Below are 22,766 nucleotides of genomic sequence, written 5' to 3' on the forward strand. Positions count from 1 at the left end.
AATTTATATATAATATATATATTTACTCTTTAAAAATAAACCTTCAGTCCCCACTACCGCCTGTACAAACTACAAAAATAAACCTTTGCTCTCTTTGATATAAATAACTTAGATGGCGTGTTTGGGGAGGGGACTGCCCGCCGTGCCCACGCCTGGCACGGGGACAGGGTCCCCAAGGCCACCCCTGCTCAGTGGCAGTGTCGGGGGGCTTGGGGCCGCAGGCACAGCAAACACCGCTGGAGTTAAAGTGCTGGGTAACGGCGCAGACGGTGCCCGGGATGGGGACAGGGATGGGGACAGGGGCTGGCTGCAGGGACAGCCCTGTTGCACAGGGACATGGTAAGAAATACCGTTTCCCAGCAAGATGTGCCTGGTGGCACCATGGGAGCCCACGTCAGCGTGCAGCGCCTTGTGCGTGCTCAAGCCTGTGCCATCCCCTGGACAGAGCACAAGTGTGACACAGGGGCTGTGGTCGTGGGACAGCTCAGGGGCTTGGCACAGCAAGGACCACTCCAAGGATCTCCCCCTTCCAAAACCCTGCCTGTGTGCTGGGGAGCAATAGGCTCCCTTTCTCCACTGTGGCACATCCATGATCTCCAGCCTTTCCATACTTGCCACTGGGGAAACTGAGGCATGGACTAGCATGTTGGAAGGGGTGAGCTGCCCATGGAGTGGGGGCATGAACCAGGTCTGTGCCCCCAGGCTCCTGCTGCCTCCAGTGGGCAGCCCTGCACTGGGCAAAGGGTCTGCCCGCTCCCTGCCTGCACCCTGGGCAGCTGGGTGAGACTGTAGGCTGAGAAATAAATCTTTTAAAATAAGCTTAAAAATATATATCTCTCTATAGATAGTTTCCCTTTGCAATAAATAAAGGTGGGGGTGCCCACCCTAGGCCTTGCCCATGGCATGCCAGGGCATAGCTGGCTCTGGGGCTGCCCCCTTATCAGCACAGGGGGCATCAGGGCACCCTGTTGGGGTACCCCAGCTCATGGCCTGGGATGGGTGGTCCCAGGAGGAGGTGATGGGGAGCAGGCAGTGACCCCACAGAGGGGGAGCTGGCATGGCACCGAGTCCACCTTGCCAGCAGCTCCAGAAACAGAGGGGGGAGTTAGTGCTTCCATTTCTGGGGGACAATAAGTCCAGGGCAGGATAACCCCAAGCCCTGGGTGATGGGACATGGCACCAACGGTACAGCCTCGGGTGAGGGACACACGGGCACGGCCTGGCCTGCACACAGCTTGCATAGAAGTGCCAGCCTGCCCTACCAAGCCTCGGTGCAGGGTGCAGGGGGCCGGTCCTCCTCGGCCAAGACCGCTCTGGCGATTAGCAGCACGACACGGGGTGACCCCGCACTGCACCCTCCTGTGCCCACTGGGTGCTGGGGAGATGCTCTGCCCAGGAACCAGCAATCTGCAGGGAGAGAGATCTGGGGGTCAGCTGGGTCCCTCCACACCCACCTCACACCCCACACTGCCATGCCCTGCCCTGGGTAGCGTGTCCACAAGCTCACCTAGCGCCAGGCACCTGCCCCGTGGTGGTGTCCCATGTTCTGCATCTCAAAGGTGTCGGGCACAGTGGCGCCGCTGGTGCTGGGCTCGTCCAGGCAGTCCCGCTCGGCGCTGGTGAAGCCCTCAGGGCTGAAGGTGGGGTAGGAGCCGGGCAGTGAGGGGTGCAGGGCCACTGTCACCGACGCGGTGGCCGTGACGGTGGTGTAGCTGCCGGCAGGACCCTGCAGGTGGGTGCTGTAGGTGGGCAGGGCTGCGGGTGGCGCTGGCCGGGTGCCCGCTGGGCAGGGCTGAGGGGGATCTCGGGGCAACGTGGTGCACGGCTCCCCGAAGGGCAGGGGGGCTGCAGGCTGAGGACCAGACGCCTCTTTCTTCCCCTGAGCCTCCAGGCTGTCCTTGTAGGGCTTCAGCACCTGGAGGGGGAGCATGAAGCATGAGGGTCCCCAGCCATATTGAGCATCCCTCTGGCAACACCACCAGCCCCCATCCCCCAGCTCTATCCATGACCCTGTCCCCGGGGATGCAGGGGAGTTGGCAATGCCTCAGTGGGTAGAGACACTCACAGTGATGCGGGGGAAGCTGGGGTCCTTGCCAGCCTCCAGTAGGATGTGTGCTGGGGCAGGAGGCACAACGAAGGGTCCCTGTGGGCTGCCTGGCCCCACGCTCTCCATGTAGTGCTCTGTGTCAGAGGGCTCAGGGAAGGTGGCCGGCCAGGCTGGAGCGCGCCGGACGTACAGTCCCCCAGGGCCCAGACATGGGGGTATCGACTCTGGTGGGGGTAGGCAGGGGCCATTATCCACCAGGGATGCCTGGGGAGAGAACACAGGTCAGAGGAGCCAGGGACAGAAGAGTATGGAGAAGTAGGGAGTAAGGGTTGATGCGACGATGGGGATGTGGGCGATGCCAGGTGAAGCAGGGATGGGATCAAATGGGTCAGGGAGGGGTGGGGAAAGTTGTGTGTGGAATGGAGCAGGAACAAAGTCAGGTAGGTATGGGGCAAGTAGGATATGGGTTAGAGAAAGGATGAAGTAAAAGAGGGATGGTATGGGGCAAAGGACGGACTGAGGTGGTTTAGACAAGGCAAAGATGGATAAAGGGTGAAAGGTGGGCAGGGAGAGGGGCAATGGGGGATGGAGAGACAGGATACAGGGCTGGAGAGGATAAGGGAGAGGAGGGATGGAGGGGTCTCGTACCTCAGGGGGTGGCCCGATGACAGAGAGCAGCACGGGCAGCAGCACCAGCCCATTGAGCAGCCCCAGCAGCGTCAGGATGGTCAGCACCGCAAAGAAATACCTGAGGGGGCCATAGGCACACGGGGTAAGCAGGTACAGCCATCATGAGCCTTTCCCATCGCAAACACGGCTTCCCACTCCACACCCCCTGGCCTTGCCATGTCTCCCCAGCCTCCAGGCAAGGTGGAATGGCAGTCCCCAGCAAGATGTCCTCACCAGCTACCCCACATCCCCACTACCAGACGGGGGGGACTGCCACACCCACCAGCCCCCACTGCCAAAGTTCTTGTAGGGCAGCATGTGGCTGATTTACCCTTCTTCAGTGCTCACCTCATGATGAAATCGAACTCAGAGCCAGCCAGCATGAGGACACCCAGGAGGGTGGAGACAGCACCATCCATCACAGGCGCAAAAGTGTGCTCCAGTGCTGCAGCTGAGCGCACGTTCCTGCTCCCCGCAGCTGTCAGGAAGCCCTGAGTGGGATGGAAATGTCATGCAGGACTGTCCCCATGTGCCACCCATGATGGGCCACCCATCAGCACATGGCCAAGCGGGTGAGGGTGCCAGGGAGTGGGAACTGGCATCAGCCTGTACTCACCAGGGCCACGTGGACAGTAAACTCCACACCGATGCCCACCGAGGCAATGAGGATGACCACAGGGATGGCGCTCAGCTTGATGCCCATCAGCCCCATGATGCCAAACAATTCCACAGCAATCATGGCCAGGATGGAGACCTGGAGGGTGATGGGGTCAATGAGAGATGGCTTTGATAGGCTGTCCCCCCTCCCTGGCAAGCCTGACCCTACTCCATATAGAGCAGCCTCACCTCACTGACCCTTTTCCCTCTATTTGCAGTGTCCCTCTGTCCCATCTTCTGGGGGTAGCCCTCACCCTGCTCTGCATGGATGTCATCAAACCCCTACCCACTATACACATTCCCATCATAACGTGTTCCCTGATCACTCCATGTGGCTCCCCCAACAACTGCCACCTCCACATGGGTGTTCCTGTCACTCTTCTGCATGGATGTATCCAGGGCCCCCTGTTCTCTTCACCAATGATATAACTGATCCCTCCATACAGAAGTCCCCCACCCACTGCCACCCTCATATGGGCATCCCTTCCCTCCGCTGGCCACTCCATCACCCAATTCCCATGAAGCAGGAACCCAGGGCCACTCAGCAGGACGGGAGAAAGGCTGGATGTCCCTGTCCCCACCCATCAGGCCCATCCCCGTGCATCAGGGTGCGTACTCACGATGATGCCGGCGGTCCAGGGGTTGAGCAGCAGCAAGGCACACACGAGGAAGGTGCAGGCCAGCAGGATGCTGATGGCCAGCAGGAACCAGTGCCGCAGGCCGATGTACTGCTCCCAGAAGAGGAAGGGGTAGCCACTGGGGTAGCTCAGCACGCCGTGGCGCTGCGCAGCCTCCTGGCAGATGGCCCGAACGCTCTCAATCGCCTCCACAAAGTCGGACGTGCGACGCAGCCCGCTCAGGTAGAAGGGGAACTGGGCGAACTCCAGCGGCTGGGCTGCTGGGACTGTGAGGAGATCACAGGCAGTGAGGGTATGGGCAGTACAGGAGGACAGGCAGCACAAGAGCACCAGCCTGATGCCTGGCTGGCTACCACAGGTCTGAGGAGTGTGTAGGGAACAGACTGGGGTCAAGAAGGAGGGTGGGGCATTTCTCTGCCCGTAGGATTTTTGTGCATTAGTGGGTTACTCTTTGCAGTGAGATGCTCACTGGGCTGGAGCAGGTGTGTGTTGCTAAGCGCACGGGGAAAGCACAGGGGGATGCTCAGGGTGTGGGATGCAAGAGGATGAGGGTTAAGGATGAGGGGAAGCAAGGCAGTTTACCAGATGGGATGAGGGGTTTCCCTTCAGGGCAAAAATGTGTGGGGAATGGGGTACTCTGCAGAAGGACCCAGAGGGGACAGAGGGGCAGAGGGGACCTTGAGGAGCCCACCATGCTCACTCACTTCGCAGGTTCTCGCCTGTGGTGTCGTACTTGTCATGAATCCACTCAGGGGGTGGGGGATAGAAGTTGGCCTGGGAGGCAGCAAAGCCCAGGGGGTCGTTGCTGGCCCACACTGTCAGGCAGATGTAAAAGGTGTCGGGGGGGATGATGCCATTCTCATCCACCAGTCGCCGCGTGGTCAGCTACAGGAGAGACCAGGAGTGAACATGAGCTGGGCAGCTGGGGCAGAGACATCCCCAGCTCAGTCAGCCCAGCCCTGTCATCACTCACCTGGTTGAAGTTGAAGGGCTCCTTCTTGTTGCCAGTCTGGATGAGGAGCTTGTATGCCAGTGCTCCATCCTCGGAGCCATTGCGGTAGCTGTCATGGGTGATGCGCCCAGCCTGCCAATCCCTGTCGAAGGTGGCCTGGAGCCCTGGGAATGCAGAATGGGGGGTAAGCATTCCTGGGGATACACCACCCTGCACACCACCCCGTGTGATCCAGGGAGTGTGGTGCCAAAGGGATGGGCACACAGAAACCCCAAGGCTCAGCTTCCAGTGCTGGGCACCTTGGTACCATCCTCCCCAGGGTGCTGCACAGAAGGGAAGGCATTCCCAGGTCAGTGGGGAGCATGCAGGATGAGGAGAGGACTGTCAGGCAGGGGAAGTCATGGAGGAGAGGCATGTCCCTCACCTCTCAGCCAGTCCTGGAAGTAATGGAGCCACATTTTAGGCAGGTCACGGTTGCCCTCCCGCACCACGTACTTGACGGTGCTGAAGGCCTGGTGCAGGCTCAGCAGGGCAGCCTGGGCTCCCGGGTAGTGGAAGCCACCCTTAGTGACAATGAACATGTTGTAGAAGGAGAAGTACTTGAACTGGGCCGAGATGAAGGCGTGTGCCTTGGTGTCCCGTGGCACAATGTCCGTCAGGTAGAGGCCATCGTGTACCATGGTGGTGCCATAGAGGCACAGCCCTAGCAGTGCCAGGAACAGCACCACCACCACCACCTGTGGGGACAATGGGGGGGGGGTCAGAAACAGTCCTGTGCCACCCACCCACCCTGAGTGGCACCACTAGGGCTGTCCCCCCCTCACCTTGGTCCGGGTGCGCAGAAGGAGTGGGGCGTACTTCTCCCGGGCAAAATCAGCGAGGCTCCAGCGGCAGAAGGGCAGGGGGACACACTCCCGGCCACCCTTGGCCTCATCCAGCTGAGACAGCAGATCCCGGGTGGAGCTGGATGGGGCGAAGACCTGCGAGCCCAAGGGGTCACTGTGGGGCAGCAGGATGGCAGGCGAGGTGCACACCTGGGACGTGGGTGGCAGGACAGTGACAATGTGGTGGCCCGAGGGGTCACACCGGGTGAAGGCTTGCACGGTGGTGGTGATCTGGGTGCTGGTGGCCATGCCGGGGTGCCCATAAGGAGATGGGTGGCAGGCATGGTTGTCGTTGGCATCAGCAAGCTCTTGGGGCTGGATCTGGATGACTCTTGAGGAGCAAGGGCTGCATGGAGAAAGTGGAGGAGAGAGAGAAGAATGAGATATTTAGTCACCCTGTCTTCTTTAGGGAGCTGTGGGGTCAGACCCAGCCCAGCCTGCCCAGTGCCAGTACCTGTAGAAGCAGCAGAGGATGTCGAGCCGGCGTTTCTCCCGGCGGTGCAGGTCCAGGCTCAGGATGGCAGGGAAAACAAAGAGCACCATGGCGAAGTTGAACACAACAACCACTGCAGCCTGCAGGAATTGGGGGACACACATCAGAGAGGGGTCTGGCCATCCCTTCCCATCCCCTGGAAAGGGACTGTGGCCCTACCTGGAGGGAGAAGGCACGCAGGGCAGGGATGGGCACCAGGGCTGCCATGAAGAAGGCGATCATGTTGCTGACAGAGGTGAGAGCCACGCTGGTCCCCGTGCGCTTCAGACACTCACCTGTCCGCTCCTGCAGGGACAGAGAAGGGGTGATGAGAAGGGACCATGGGGAGGCAGGAGGAGGCCGAGAAGCCCCTGGGCAGTGCTCAGTGCTCACCTTGAAAGGGATGTGCTGGCTCGTCTCGGTGAAGGCATGAGCCAAGAGGAACATGTCATCCACCCCAATACCGAGGGCCAGGAAGGGCAGGACCTGCCACAGAGCAGTTGGCATGAGCAGAGGGACATGATCACCACCTGAGAGGGGACTCAGGGTCCCACCCACCTCACAGTAGCCAGCTCTTCCCCCAGCACATACCTGGGTGGTGGCTGCATTGAAGGAGATGCCCAGCAGTGAGCAAAGCCCCAGGCCAGAGGCGACGGAGAGAGCCACGAGCAGGACCCCAGCCAGGCCCACAGCCCCTTGGGACTTGGAGCAGTCCCACCGCAGCATGGTGACACAGGCGTAGGCGAGCTGCAAGAGCACAGTGGGTTAGCAGGGGCCTGGGGGGAGATGGAGGAAAGGCAGAGGACAGAGAGAGGGGGCACACGTACCATGAGGAGGTAGCCCCCAGCCACACGGATGACGCTGACGTCAGAGAAGGACTTCATGATGTCGTTGAGCGTGGTGGTGGAGAAAGCATGGACACTCTGTGTGGCGTTGGGAGGGATGGAGTCCTGTGCCAGCTGCCAGAGGTGCATCCCATTAGAGGAGTCAGGAGCCCCCTGCTCTACAGTACACCCACCCCAGAGCCATTCAGGGGGTCAGCATCATCACTGACACTCCCTAGGGATGCGCTGGACTAAAAGAGAGTAGTGCCAGAACCCGTGGCCACATGAAAACCTGGGCACAGAGGGATGCCATGCACAGGCTCACCCCTGCCCAGCCCCATGTGGGGGCTGTTCTCAGTGCTCACCTCCACGAATTTCCTCTGCCAGGCCTCCAGGATGGCTCCTGCCTTCTCCTCGCTCCAGCTGATATCATGGATCTCGTAGTCATCCTTGAAGTGCTCATAGAGCTGCCGGGGGCTCATGAGGAGGAACATGGTCTGCAGGGCCTCGGCGCTGGGGGACAGGCACGCACCTCGCTGGGACTGGCTGCAGCGCCCCAGGATGCAGGAATGGGTCCATCCCCCACCCCATGGCACCCATCCCCACCACAGACAGCCAGGAGAGGACCCAGGCATCCTGCCTCCTTGCTCTGCCTTGCTCACCGGCCCCACACACTCAGCAGCCCCTGAGACAGCCCCACAGCCCCTCCTGCAGCCAGGGCAGGCGTCCTGCCCTGTGCCTGGGGATGCCCACAGCAGCTCTTACCGTAGCAGCTTGCCCTGGGAGTCTTTGGTCGTGCCACCTAAAATCAGCTCCTGCTGCCAGCGCATGAACTTCCTGGAGAAGCCGTGGCAGCCCCCCGAGAGCTCGGCCGGGATGTCGGGGCTCTGTGGGTGGAGGAGAGGTGTCAGGATTGTGGGGCAGGCATGAGAGCACTCCCACACCCAATCCTGGTCCTCATGGACTGTGACCCACCTGCTGGCTCTGCTTGTTGGGGGCACTGGAGGGACACTGGGGGTCCCGGGGGTCCAGGCAGGGCCGCTCCATGTAAGCCTGTCCCACCTCTGCCTTGTCTAGCAGCTCTTTGAAGCCTTCCAGGGATGTGAACTGCCCCAGCTCCTCCATCAGCTGCAGAGGGTCCAGGTTGCTCCACTGGATGTCCGGGCGGCCCCTGGGCAGAGAGCAGCACTGGAGTCATGGGGGATGCCAAAACCCACAGGCAGTACCACCATCACCCCTGCCGGCCCATGCCAGGGGTGCTGCGGATGCCCTCCTGGGCAGGATGCAGGGATGCAGCCGAGCTCAGCCCCCAGCATGTCCCTTACCCCCTCCCGGGAATCCCCCGTGCCCTGTGCGCCACAGCGGCCGTGCCTCGAGTCAAGTAGCGTGCCTGATCCTGTTAGTCCGGGACAAAGCAAGGGGAGCCGGCCCTGCTGCCTGGCCCCGCTTTGTGTGAGCAGTCAGGCCGATTACTGCCCGTGGGCTAACATCTTGATAGAGGGGAGCAGGCAGGCAATAGCTCCTGGCATCCCTTACAGCCCTTCCTGCCATTTTCCCCCAAGCTGGAGAGTTTGGGGCTCTGCAGAGGTCCTGGGGACTCAGCACAATACTGGGAGCTGGGCGTGGAGTAGGTTCTTGGAGGTCCAGCAGGACTGCAGGGGACTTGGGTACACAGGAAAAGGATTTTTCCCATTGCCTGCAGATGCTCTGCTCCCTCCACCCCAGCCTGGGGAGCTGGGGGCCAGCTTCCAGCCTCAGCTTCTTTTCTGAGACAGAAAGGACACACAAAAAAGCCAATAACCCAGCCCAGCGCTCCAAAGAGGGGAAGAAAAAGCCCCGAGCAAGTGTGGGCTCTGGGGAGAAACACAGCCTAATAATTCATGAAGGCTGGCTGGGCCAGAGCCGGCCGCTCGAGATTCCCACATACCAACCGGAGCTGCTGCTGCTTCCAAAGAGAGCCCCTTTTATCTGCTTTCGCTTGCTTCACTGAGCCAGGGCAAATCCTTTTGTCTTTCCATAGATTGCTGCTCTTTGTTCTCCCAGCTCCCACCCCGCTCACCCCTTGGCGTTAAAAAGGGGGACGAGTCCCCCTGGGCCGGCCGGCGCTCAGCCGGGGTGCCCGGGCTCCCTCGGCTGCTGGGAGAGAGGAGTCCCGTGGCTGCTGCAGTGCCAGCCTGCCTGCCACGGAGCTCAGCCCCAGAACGCTGCCCAACCAGGCAGGCAATGCCACCAGCATCCCCTCTGGCACAGCCACCCCAGCCCCACTTGCTCCTGCTCTTGGCAGTTCCCCAGCCTGGGATGGGGAGAACCTGAGGTCTTGGGGGGGCAAAACCAGCCCCCCAGTCCTGGCTGGGGAGGCTGCGGCCCCTTCCCCCTCCTCCCGTCCGCAGCAGCCTGAATAAGGCCACTATTTAATCTATTTGGCAAGGGGCAGCTTTCAGAGCAGCATTAGCATGAGAAAGCACAGGGCTTCGTTTGCTGACAATGCACAAGCCGCCCCAGCTCTCCCGGACAAACACACGCGTAAACAGAAGGAATGTGGGGGAGGCTCCCCGGCCCAAGCCGGGGTCCCCAGCCCCACCACCACCATGCGAGGAGCTGGCTGGAGTCACTCGCCACCCAGCCCAGGGACTGTGTGCCCTCCGTGCCCTGGGCACAGCTCAGGAGTGTGGGTGCCCCCTCACAATCACAGCACCCACAAAGTGCTGCCAGGGGACCTGCAGCCTCAGGGACCTGCCTGTGGCACAGCCACTGTCCCCCCTGTCCCCATCCCTGGCAGGTGAGAGAGCATGGCAGGGACGGGATGGGACGGGATGGGATGGGATGGGACGGGATGGGCAGTTCCTGCCTGTGGGCTGCAGCCCCCTGCAGCGGTGCAGCCCTACCTGTGCCACCGAGGCCAAGCAGGGGAGGACAGGGACCTGTCCCCAGGGTGTCGACCCAGCGGGACAGCAATGGTGGTGGGACCAACCCAGGGGCTGAGCAGGACAAGCTGCAGCACTGAAGCACCGTGGAGCAGGCAGAGCCAAGCTGCAAAGGGAGGCCAAGCACAGCCCCTCGGCAGCATCCCCAGCTCCTGCTCCCACCATGGCCCCCCACAGCCCAGGACAGTTCCCCACACACACTCACGGGAGATAGGCTGAGCCTCCCTGCAGCTTGGAGCCTTCCCAGAAGCAGTCCAGCGGGGTCAGGATCACACAGGGGAACAGCTTCTCTATCATCTGTAGGAGGAGATGCGAGGGGTCAGCAGGGATGGATCAGATTCCCCAGTCTCCCCCCACCTTGCTGGGCTTCCCAAACCTGCACCTTCCCACATCCAGCCAGCAGTGCCTTCCCAGCACCTGGGGCTGGCAAGCCGTGTCCCCAGCACAGCCCATCCACTGCCATTCTTTGATGGACTGACCCCGCGGGTCAGCAGCCACCCCCGGGGGCTCCCTCTGGCCATCCATGACCAGCACTCACCCTCTCGATCATGCCATTCTCAATGATGGGGACACCCGACTTGTAGCAGATCTTGTTCAAATCCCACGATCTGGAACGGCAAAAGGAGGCGCTGAGAACGGGCATATCCCACAGGGGACATAGCAAGGGCAAGAGGGATGTGCAGAGCACGGCAGGGGTCCCCATCCCCATCTGGAGCCGGACTCACTTTCCGTACAGGGAGACTTGAACCTTGCTGGCGGCCAAGGCCGCCTCGAGGTGGAGCTGCAGGGCCTCCTGTGTCAGGATGTTATCACCCTCCTTCTTAGGGGTCTGGATCAACATCTGGGACGTGTAGACGGACTCCTCGCCCAGCTTCTCCTTGGTGTAGCGCAGCTCCTGGCTCACCCGGCTGCCCGCTGTGGAGGGGAGCACGATGTGCCCTGTCAGTGCCAGGGCAGGCAGAGCCCCCATCCCACCAATTTGCCCTGCCCATCAGGATGCCCAGGGAATGGGATGGGCAGAATCAAGGCCACGCAGCATCAGGTGGTGCCATGATCACTCACAGGGGCTTTTGGTGTGAGGTTCCCCAACTGCTGCATCCTCTGGGTGCTCACACCCAAGGGATCCAAACAGGGACCACCTCAGGACACACTGGACCAGGCATCCCCCTTCCCACCAACACTGTATCCAACCCCAAAGCAGCTTGTTGGCTTTGCTCTCACCAGAAAAAACCCACAGACAGATGGTTGGTGAAGTGGAGTGAACTCAACCTGTCCACTTCCACCCGTGCACTGCGGTGGGTGCTGCAGATGCCCAAAACCAGCCCACAAAACAAGAAGCGAAACTGGGGGCACCCAGCCCAGCCCAGCTGGCACCCCAAGGCAGCAGGGAAGGAGCGCAGGGAGATGCCGGCACCCCGAAGTCCCTGCAGCTGTAGGGGACAGGGGAGGGAGGTGGTGCTGGGGACATCACCCTTCCCTGCCAAGGCTCTGGGATCTGTCCCCCTTGGGCAGCGGGAGAGCTCTGAGCACAGCAGGGCCAGGGTTTCCAGCTGAAGCCACCGACTCCATTTGTGGCAGCCTCGGCGTGGAAGAGGAATCCCCTCCCAGCCAGCGTGGCTGGGGCTGGGACCAAACCCTGCACGGTCTCTCGCATGGCTGAGCACCAGCCCAGGGACAGCTGTCCCCATCCCCTTCGAATGGGGGGCTCCCATCCCTCCTGGTACAGCAAAGGGGAGGCAACACAGCCCAGAGGAGGGTGGGAAGCGGATCCTGAAACCCCTCCCAAGCGCACCACTTGGCTGCCCTGCTCCAGCCTCCTGCCCTGGCACATGTGGGGCGCAGCCCCCGTCCCAGTGCCACCCACTGGGGTACCCCAGGATGCCCAGCATGGGATGCTTCCCAAGGCAGTGCCGCTGGCAGGGGTGAGGCTCCTGCCCAGCCCCAGGAAAGCGAGGGGAGGTCACGATTCATCGGCACCAGGATGCTCCCTCAGCAAGACGCGGGGGCCCCGGCGGGCCTGGCCCTCCGCCAGCACCGAGGAGGCCAGAGCGAGACCGCAAATAAGGAGCAGAATCTTCCCTTTTAATGACTTATTATATGGGTTGGTGTTTTGGTTTTTTCTTTTTTTTTTTTTTCCTGCTTTTTGGGAACGGGGAGGGCAAAGCATCTTTATTGTTCCTGGCTGGGCCAGGGAGCAGCTGGTGTCCATCAGATGCCAGTTGGGATAGAGGTTGTGCCAGGGACAGGGAGGGGGGACACGGCCGCGGCTTTTGTGTGTGTGTCAGAGGGGACAGCAGCACCCAGGGCGAGGGGACGAGGACACGGGGAGGGTGGGTGTCGACGGTGGGGGGAAGTGGGACGCCCATGCCGTTCCCAGCAGGCTGGGAGGTCGGGCAGGAGGTGCGCCAAGCTGCTCTGATCTCAGCCGTGCCACCCACGCCGCGCCCGGGCGGGAGCTGGGACACAGCGCCGAGGGGGTGCCCGGCAGCGCCGCTGCTCCCGGGGGACGCATCCTATCCTGCTCCGCCCTGCCCCGCCGGCATCCCCGCCCCGCACGGCCGCGGGAGGAGCCGCACATCTGCAGGCACGGGGTGGGGGCGAGCCCCCCGAAAAATTAAAGAGGAGGGGGATAAAAAAAAAAAAAAAAGAGAGAGAGAGAGAGAGAGAAAATAAAAAGCCGTCCCTTGTAATTAGTGTTAATTTGGAACAGGGCACTGCGAGCCGTCAGCAAGCTTCAAAGGCCGTGAGGAAGCCTCAAATTCCAACACCCTAATTAACCAAAGAGCAACATGAAAAGACAAGGCAGCGCACACAGGGCTGCCAAGGACACTTCAAACGGGCGCACGCCCGCCGGCCGGGCAGCCCGGCAGCGCCGAGACGCCCCACGCCGCACGCAGCCCCCCGGCCGGCCGGGAGGGGTCTGCGGCACCCCCACACCAACAATGGGCACGGTAATGAGGAACTGTATGCAAATTCCTCCTTTTTGTTGTTGTTGTTGTTTGGTTGGTTTTTTTTTTTTTTTTTTTTTTTTTTTTATTCCAATTAACAAAAGGAGCCCTTGGCTTTTTCATGCAAAGGGCTCTCTGGTTCCAATCAGGCGTCCGGTCCTGCTTACTAACAGCCTGCTCTGCTCCCCGGCAGGGTTTGGCTTCACTGCCCGGGACCCCCAGCTCCCTCCAAAATCCAACAGCAGGGCCTGGGGGCAGGGCAGTCCCCCGAGGCTGGAGCATCCTCGCTGGGTCTGGGCATTGCTCCTCGGTACCGCTGCTGGGGGTCTGTGGGTGCAGCCTCAGCGCAGTTCTGGCTGCACCTGGATTGGGACCCTGCACCCACTTGCTCTCCAAACACCTGGGGTGCAGAGGAGGCTCCGGCCGTACCCAAGCAGGGACAGTGGATGCTAGGGATGGGACAGGGTCCCTGGCAGGGAGGGTGGCTGCGTGTGCGGCTGCCTCCCATCCACGGGCCCTGCCGGGGGAGCCCTCTCAGTAATTACAGCATCCGCCACAAAATTACAGAGCAGGGCTGGAGCCTCCCTGCCCCCTTCCCGGCCACCCTGCCTGAGCCATTTCCCTGCACCCCAAACCCTCCGGGCACAGGAGCCACAGCCACGGCACTGCAGCCAGCCCAGCCTCACATAGCGGGGCCAACTCGTGCCATCAGCTGCTGCAGCCAGGACAGAGCCTCAGCCCCTATGCTGTCCTGGGAGGGGTCTGATCCCAGCTCATTCCACATCTCCCCAGGGGCAGCCAGAACCTCCCAAACTCATCTCAGAGGGTTTGGGGTCAGATGAGCCCATGCCAGGTCCTCTGCCCACAGCGCAGTTCCAAAGCCCTCCAGGCCGGGGCTGGCCCCCTTGCAGCCACCCCGCTGGTTGTGACAGCAAGGGGACCTCCCACCACGCTGTCCCAGGGCAGGGCAGGAGGTGAACAAACCCCGCGGCGCCCTGTCCCTGTCTCCAAGCACCCAAGGGTGGGGGCAGCAGGCTGAGCGTGCCAGGGCAGCGTGTCTGGGTGGCACGGGGAGGGCAGTGGGTGCGGGCAGGCTGCCAGCCCCACACTGAGCCCTCCCTGCCTGGCAAGGCTGAGGGCGAGGGAGGGATGTGGGAGGTGCTGGGGACCACAGAGAGGTACCAGAGTCTCCCCATGAAACACATGCTGCAAAGTCCACTCTGTCCCATCAGGCTGGGTAGAGGTCACGGTCAACAGCAGTGCCACCACAGTGCAGATGGCACCCAGGCACTGCCAGTGTTGTCACCGCTTGGGTGTCACCTTGGGTGGCACAGGATGACAGGGAGGGAACACTCCTGGGTACACATTCTCCCTTGGCCCCGAAAATCAGGCCCTGTCCCACATGGTGTAATGGGGCTACGGGATGTGACAACAAACGTTGAGCTGCAGATTGGGCTGGCGCCCAGGGGATGCTGCAGCCCTGGCCCCAGCTGGGCCCACTAGCACGGGACTGGATGAGCAGCTCCCTGTCTACAGCACAACATCCCAATGCTCGGATTGGGAACCACCACAAAGGCACAGCTGGCAGCGGGACAAGGTCAGGATGAGATCCCCTGGGAAAAGCTCACCCCAAGGGGAACCCCCCTTGCAGCACGCTCTGCTACAAGAGGCACCCAGACCGAGCACATCCCGCGGGCAGAGACGCCTGCCCTGGGCCATCAGAGCCCCAGGGGCTCCGGAGGGACGCCAGAACCATCCTGCAAGCCAGGCACTGCCCGCATCCCGGTGGGAGGGGGTCCCGAGGCACCGCCCCGAGCATCCCTCGGCTGCAGCTTCCCCGTGCTGAGCGGCGTGCAAGCCGGAGGCCACCTTCAAAGTGTTGTGGGGCGGATTAGCTGGATTAGGGAGGCAGTGAAAGGACCCATGCTGCTCCGGAGGAAGTCTCGCCCAGGGCACACTGAAAGAGCCATTTTTACCTGTCCCGGCCGCTACCGCCAGCCTCGCCAAAAGCCCGGCGGCCCCATCCTGTCAAAACACGTCCTGCCGGCCCCATTCACCCCGCGGCTCTCCCGGCAAGGCAAGGGGGGCAGCTGCCGGCAGATTGGTGCCCCGGCAGCACCGAGGCGCGGACGAGGGCTCGGCGCTGCCCCGGCTCCTCCGGCCGAACCCACGGAAGGGGCTCCCGGCTCGGCCAAGAGGGGCGGCAGAAGCCGGGGATGCCTTCAAAAAGCCAGCGGCGGAGGGGCTGAAAGGGCCCGTTTGGGGCCAGCTCCCCAGCCGCCGGCCCCGGCCGAACTCTTTTGTTTAACGGCGAAGCTAAATTAATGTCTTTATTACCCCAAATCGGGGGGCGGCGGTTCCCAGCACGGCGAGGGGGGCACCGGGAGCTCGCACCGCCCCGGCCAGCGCCGAGGGGACAGCGCGACCCCCGAAAAAGAGAGAGGGGGGGAAAAAAAGGGGAGGGGGGGAGAGGGGATTCAGTTGGGAACTATTCACCGCTAAGACTCCTGTCAGCATTGACATAAATTTCCACTGGTGTTGGCATTTAGGCATTTGCCATTTCCATATGTATAGGGCTGCCTGTACTAATTATGCTAATCACCCCCTCTGTTGGCTGCTGTGAAAAATGGCCACATTAGGCACTCCACTGCTTGCTAATGTCACTTAATGTGTGGTTGAAACATACATTCATCCCCCTCTGAATGGTGAAATTTTTCCACATTGCTGGCTTCATTCAGGCAAGAAATGAATTTTTTGAACTCAGACCACTTTTCCAGGCCCGAGGGAGAGGCAGATAATAAAACCCTCTTCTTGGGCCCTGGCGCTGCCCCCTCCCAGCCGCCAAATAACATTTAAAACACACAAAAAAAGAGCCCGTTCCCTAAGTCCGTAGATATGTCCAAGTTAAAAAAAACATATATACATAAAACCAGAAAAAAATACTTTCTAGGAAATAAAAAAATGTATGAGTTGAAAAGGAAAGCAAAATGGACAGGGGCAGATAAGTCGCAGCCATCTGTAAAGTCTTCCAGTCTCTTTGGGTTAATTAGCAAAATTTTCCAGCCCAAAAAAGCTGACCAAGCTGTCAAGGAAGGGAAAAGGAAGAGCAAGAGGGTTTGCGTTCACCTCCCAAAGATGAATAAATAAAGGTGAACTGACTGGACCCCATCTTCTGGTGGGTGGGGGGCAACTGGGTGAGCCTCCTTCCCTCCCCCCTTCTCGAGAAGAAAGGTTCTTTCACAGCCAGAGGGGACTTGGGAGCAGAGGGGAGAGGCAGGCAGGAAGGTTTTTGGGATAACAGGGACCTCAGCACCTCATGGCAGCAACACCCCAGCTGCTGCTCACTCCTCCAAGCCCCCGAGCACGGGGACACAGTGTCCCCACAGATACCCAGACCCTGCAGACAGAGAGGACAGCAGGGTGCTGAAGGAAAAATCCCAACAGGCCAGGCAAGACCTTCCTGCAGAGCAATACCTGTGTCACCACACCCCAAGAGAAATGGGGACCCTCTTCCCCAGGACACCAATGTGGGGACAGAGCAGGGACATGGCAGCCCAGGAGCCACCCCACAGGAGTGAAGCCAGCTCTGGGCAGATCCCAGCAGGCACCTTGCTGCCCCAGACATGGGGACAAACTGCCATCAGAGCCCCCCAAGCTGTCAGCTCCAGCCACACAGAGCCCCCCAAATCACCCGCTCCTTTCTCAGCCCCTGCACAAACATCCCACCCCACAAACCCACCCACCCAGCAAGGAGACCACCCACCTCTCCGTGTGCCCACCCAGGAACGGCTGTGGCATCCCTGCAGCCCCCACACCCCTCCACGGGACCCACCCAGCGCAGTGGGGACAGGGCCGGGAAGAGAGGCCACACAGACAGCGCTGAGGGCGTTCAATCCCGTCCTTGGCTTCCTCATTCCCTGTGCCCCTCTCTCGGCAAACAGAGCCAGCCAGCACCTCCTCTCCGTGCTGGCCTGCCGCAGGGGGAGCTCAGAATGCATCCCAGCCCTGTCCTGGGTGCCGAGGAGCTGATGCCCTGTGCCAAGAACTGCTGCAGAGGTCAAGGAAGGACAGAAGCCACTGCCAGGAGGGCTGGGGGTGTCCCAGCTTTGTGCCCCAGGATGAGAACAAGAGAGCAAATCCCCCTCACCCCCATAAGATGCGTCCTATTTCATCCCAGCAGCACATTCGGGGTGTCCATGACCCCTCCAGGAAAGGGACAGGGTCTTCTCCAGGGAGACTCAGGAGCTCTTTGAGAGCGCGACGGCTGCGCGGGGCGCTTGGCTGTTCCGGTTAGGAATTAACCCGGCCTTCCTTTGAACCAGCCCTCAGCGCTATAAATCAGGCAGACCCATTCACCACCCAGGGCTCTGCCTGCCCAGAGCTCGCCTCCCCGGCCCCTTGGCCCTAAAGACGCCCTGGGAGAGCCAGGAACAGCTGCCAGGTGTCCAGAGGTAACTCAACACTCGCCGCTAGCCGGGACTGCAAAGCCTCCAAGGGGCTAATTGCTTCGGAGGAGCCTAATTGAACGTTTCCACAGTCGAGTCCAATTTATGGGGTGACACAGCCTCCTTCCATCTCCCAAACAGGGATACAGGTCAGCATTACCCCAGAACACTGCAAGAACCCATCAGCCAGCCCCCCGGCCTAAGGACATTCCCAGAATCGGGACAGGGGACACGCTGCTTTCCCACAGGTGGCCGGGGTCACAGCCGAGGCTCAGGAGGACATAGCATCAGCATGGCCCGAGTGCTGACCCCAGTCACGGGGCCAAAGCAGGGCTGCCCGCCCTATTCCCCTGTTTGGGGAGGAGGGGGATGGCACATCAGCATCATGCTCCCATGGGAAACCGCTCCCTTCTCGCCCCTGCTCAGCAGGATCCCGGCTCCCTGAGAGCTGAGCCCAGCCTGCAGTGGGGATTGCCTGGCACAGGGTCACACTCTGCTCCTGCAGCGCTGGGACCTCACCTGGGCAGGGTGGTTTGTGGGTTGGAGCATCACTACCCGCATCCCTCAGCCTGGCTAGGCAGAGGCAGGTGGTCGGATGCAGTCACCAGAGGCTTCCTGGAACCTTAAACCACTCTGACCCTGAGCTGGGACCCACTGGGCCAAAATGATGGGCCTGGGATTCCCTGCACACATACCCTGCCCCTTAGACACCCTACAGCCCTGCCTCAGGGCTGGGATGAACCACAGTCCCACAAACATCTCCTCACAGACCCAGAGCAGGCAGGAGCTCAGGTGCCCAGCACCCTGGGGATCCCAAACACTTGGGACCAAGCAGATGGGATACCAACTTTGCCAGCCAAGGAGCAAGAACTGCATTGCTTCAGCCTGCCACAGAGGCACCAGGCTCACTGTAGAGGACACACACTCCAACCCTGCCACACATGTGGGAACGTGAGAAAGTAGTGGCTGAGAAAAATCCCAAAGCAGCTTCAAGTGCTCTGGATGCAACCACAGAGTCTGGGCAATTGTGTTCCACTCTCCAGGGGCATCCCAGGCCCTCCTGTCCCCTGATAATGCCCATCCCCACACCAGCAGGATGGGGTGCAGGGATCAGGGCTGGCCATATGCGGGGGATGCTTTGATCTCACCAGAAAACGCAGAGCTGAGGCTGAGCAGTGAGGCAGGGAGCTACAGATGGTTATGAGGAAGGGAGGCAGCCCCACAGCCAATACACGAGACTGAAAGTGTCACCACAAAACTTCCTTCCACATCCTGACCCACGCATGCCACCCCATGGGACTAAAGCCATCTCAGACACATCATCCTTGGTGGTCGCAGGTTGTGCCAGCGCCTGAGGACGCTGGGGCTGTGCCACCCAGGAGCGAGGCACGGAGGGGTCTGCCCCAAGGGCACACTGCCGGGGGAGGAGCCCTCCCAGGAAGGACAAGGGGGGCTCTGAGCAGCACCCCTGGCACCCACACCATCCTCAGGCAGCAGCACAGATCCAGAGCGGGGGCTCTGTGCAGACCCCAGGGCACCCACTGCCCAGGAAGGGCAGGACTCCCCACGTCAGCGGAGTTTCACTACAGAGTAAAAAAAAAATAAAATTAAATCCAACTCCTGACACCGAAGAAGATGAGAAGCCATGAGAAAGGGAAGGTTCCTGAGAGAGGCCCCCGGCACCCACATTAGAGCCAGACCGCAGTGTGGGGGAAATCCCCCAAGAGCAGCCGCAGTTGCTGCTGCGGCCGGGCGAGCAGGGAGCTCAGTGGGGCACAGGAAAAGCCGGGTTTCTGGGCGCTTCCAGCCGTCCCCAGGCTTGGCCCCTTCCCCATCCCGCTCTCCACCCTGATGTGCCGCAAGTCCCATTCCCCTTAACAGGAACAACCACAGCCGCTTTCCTGGCCACGGTTCCACAAAACGCTGACTCCTTACTACCCCAAAAGCACAATAAAAATTCAATGGAGCCGGAGCCACGACCCAGAGTGAGGGAACCACGGAGGGAGCACGTCCCTCCTTCAGCAGGCACAGCTCAGGCGCTGGCTGGACCGGGAGGTACCACTGGATTTCTCTGCTACGTGTTGCAGAGGAAGGGGGTGATGGAGCCGAGATCTGGGGAGGGGGGACAAACATCCCTGGGGAGTGGGAAGCAGGTGGGAGAGCCGGGCATTCCTGGGCAGGGGTTCGTGCGTGCATCTGTGTGCAAGCAGCCAGGGAGCGCAGAGCTCTTTTTTTTTTAAATTAAAAAAAAAAAAAAAAAAAAAAGGGGGTGGGAGAGCAAAGTTGCTTCTATTGTTGAACCAAATCCAAGAGTAGCTGAGGACCACACAGGGAGCGGGGCGTGGGGGAGGAGGCAGCGCTCCCGCACAAAGATGGCTGACACCCCTCCGCTGAGCAACATCTGCCCCTGCACAGCACCCCGCGGGGACCCCCGCCCGGGGATCCCCCCGCCGCACGGACGGGGCTGCCACTCGGGGTGCTGCCCCCCCGGGGGCCCCCCAAAGCCGAAGGCAGGCGCAGGAAAAGCAAATCCCAGACCCGTGAAGCAGGGCTGCAGGGATCGGGGAGAGAAAATCCACGCTGGAGTTATTAATAACAAAGGCGGGGGATCAGCCGCTTCCACTCGGAAACGGGGATTTGCTCCCGCCTGACCCTGCCCGCGCTGCCGTTCCCCCCGCGCCCGGGTCCCGTGCCGGGTCTGGCGGCTCCGCGGCGCCAGCTCTGCCCCGGTGCGGGGCTGCGGCCGCCCCCGGGGGCTCTTCCCACCGGGAAGGGGGTGTCCAGCACCACGTGTCAGCACCTCCGCGCGGGGACCCCCTCAGGAACACGCGTGGGGGTCCCTCCTCAGCCCAGCACTGCGCACGGCGCAGCCCGAGCGGCCGCGCAGACGGGACCCCGGCTCTGGGCACCCACGGCCCGTCCTCCGCGGCCCCGGTGACGGGACGCCCGGCGGCGGCATCCTCATCCTCCTCGTCCCGCCCCGCTCCCGCGCTGTCACCTGCCTCCCGGCCGGCCCCGCACTCCGCGCCGCGCGTGGGGGACAAAGCCGGGGCCGGGAGCGGGACCGTTCCCACGGGCGGCCGAGCCCGCAGGGCCGCGCTTACCTTCCACCCAGAGGTGCTCGATGTCGGTCTCGATGGAGGCCACCCGTAGTCCCACGGCCAGCGCCCCGAACACCAGCAGCCCCACGAAGAGCACCTTCCCGCAGTGCCGCTGGATCCGGCAGCCCAGGGCGAAGAGCAGCGCCTGAAAGCGGGCCCGCAGCCACAGCGGGGTCCTCTGGCCCACGGCCCTGCCCTGCGGAGGGGGCGAGGATCGGGTCAGCCCAGGAGAGGAGAGGGGAGCGCCCCGGCTGGGGAAGGGGACCCGCAGCGGGGCGGGATGCCCGCGGCCGCCGCTCTCGGCTTCGGAGCGGAACCGCGAGCGTCGGAGGTTCCCCGAGCCGGGGGACGCGGGGGTCCCCGCGCCCGCCCGGCCCGCCCCGGGCTCCCCCGCGCTCTCCGAAGTGCCCTCCCCGGCCCGCAGCCCCCGCGAGAGCGGGCGATGCTCGCCCCTCACTCACCTCGGGCAGCGGCTTGCGGCGGGCGGCGCGGAGCGGCGGCGGCGCGGCGCGGGGGGGCTCGGCCGGCATGGCGGGGCGGCTGGCGGGGCTGGGCACCCCCCGTTATGTGGGGCCGAGCGCGGCGGCGGCCCCCATGCGCGCGGCGGGGCCGTGCCGGTGCCGGTGCGGATGGAGGGCTGTGTGTGCGCCGCCGGCCGCCCGCCGCGCCTCTAAAGGGGAGGCGGGGGCGGGGGGCGCCGGGGCCGCGCCGCCGCCGCCGCTCCCATTGGCCGCCGCCGCCGCGGCAGCGCCCATCGCCGCTGCTAAGCAACGGCGCGCCCGCCGCCGGCGGCCACACACCGCGCTCCCCCCCGCGCCGCCCCGCGCCGCACCGCACCGGCCCCGCCGCGGGGGGGAGCGCGGCCGCGGCCGCACCGGGGCACCGGCACGGCCCGAGCCCGCGGCTGCCCCGCGCCTCCGGCCCCGGCACCGGCAGCGCCCCACAGACAGCCCCGGGGACGGGCGGAACGGGCATCCCCCTCTGAGCGTCCCCCGGGGTGGGTGCGCAGCCCTCTCAGCCCCCCGCCATAGGTGTACCCCCGAGGATGGGCACCCGGCTAAGTAAAGCGTTCCCTACATCCTTCTTCCACAGCTGCCCCGCAAAGGGTTGACAGCCCCCTGGAGATGCCCCAAGGAATGGCATCCCTCCGAAGCGTGTCCCGAGGGCAGGGTGTTGTGTACATAGCCTCTCCTCGGGGACGCACCCCCCCCCCCAGCCACCCTCCTTGGTCCAAACATTCCCCCATCTGCTTCCTCTCCCCAGTGCTGGGCCGACCCCCCACCCAGAGCCACCCCAAGGGGCCCGGTATCTCCTCCAGGGCCAGGCATCTTCCCACAGCTACTTCCCAAGAAATAGGCAGCCCTCCTAAAGGCTGGATATCCCACTGTGGCCACCCCTCAAGGTCTTGGCAGCACCCTCATAGGTATATCAAGGGGTAGTCAGTGTTCTTCCAGAGTCTGTGCATCTCTCTAACAGCCATCCCAAGGGATGGGCATCTCTTCTTCAAGGGCCAGATGTTCTCCCTCAAAGGACCAGGCATCCCAATTAATACCTTTCCCCAACAATATTTAACCCCCTTCCCCTCTCCACAAAAGCAGGGTGTCCACCCACCCCCAGTATCAGCTAGAGACCAGATATTCCCCCAGGCCACAGTGGGGGGCGGGAAGACATTCCACTCTTTGGGTGTACCCATAAGCACTGCCCCATCCCCTGCCATAGTGAGCCAAGCCCAACATCCCAAAGTTGGAGGCCAGGGGCACAAAAACCCCGTCCATGGGGCACAAGAAGTGCAAAAGAGCCAGAGATAAATGGCACATAATTTGTGGGGTGATTAGGATTGTTTCTCTGCTAATTTCACTCCTTTCTCAGTTCTTTATTGGATAGACGTGCTGCCGCTCCCACCAGGAAAGCTGCCCCAAGGAGCTGCTGAGGGCACCCAGGGAGGTTAGTCAACCAACACGGAGCAGCACCCAACCCATGTGCAATCCCCCCATCACTACCTTGGAGCAATCCCAAAGATGCTCAACCTGGTTTTTCCCTCTCCAAAAACGGGGGACACCCCAATAAATAAAGGGAGTAGTGCCTGGGGCAGTTTCTCCATGCCCCCCAGGCACAGCCCCACAGCCCAGCCTGCTGCTGCCGGGCTCTCCTGGGCCCCAGCGGCACGGAAAGGGTTTCCCCCTCGTCCAGCGATAGGCCTGTAGC

At 62.1% G+C, this 22,766-nt stretch overlaps 1 protein-coding gene across 1 annotated transcript; it reads right to left on the reverse strand.

Annotated features, from left to right (window-relative positions):
• Nucleotides 1-1,172: 1,172 nt before the first annotated feature.
• On the reverse strand, nucleotides 1,173-21,316 carry PTCH2 (patched 2). Its single transcript, XM_058808710.1, is given in 26 exon segments — nucleotides 1,173-1,407; nucleotides 1,508-1,915; nucleotides 2,066-2,311; nucleotides 2,696-2,795; nucleotides 3,065-3,207; nucleotides 3,333-3,470; nucleotides 3,994-4,277; nucleotides 4,716-4,896; nucleotides 4,985-5,127; nucleotides 5,388-5,700; nucleotides 5,788-6,193; nucleotides 6,302-6,420; nucleotides 6,500-6,625; nucleotides 6,713-6,805; nucleotides 6,911-7,066; nucleotides 7,147-7,278; nucleotides 7,509-7,656; nucleotides 7,909-8,030; nucleotides 8,119-8,314; nucleotides 10,273-10,364; nucleotides 10,606-10,675; nucleotides 10,793-10,982; nucleotides 20,565-20,864; nucleotides 21,019-21,121; nucleotides 21,123-21,244; nucleotides 21,247-21,316. Coding segments are annotated over 25 exon segments (4,401 nt in total). The 3' UTR covers nucleotides 1,173-1,407.
• Nucleotides 21,317-22,766: the final 1,450 nt, after the last annotated feature.

The sequence above is a fragment of the Ammospiza caudacuta genome, chromosome 7 (assembly GCF_027887145.1).
Source record: "Ammospiza caudacuta isolate bAmmCau1 chromosome 7, bAmmCau1.pri, whole genome shotgun sequence".
In the NCBI taxonomy this organism is placed as follows: Eukaryota; Metazoa; Chordata; class Aves; order Passeriformes; family Passerellidae; genus Ammospiza; species Ammospiza caudacuta.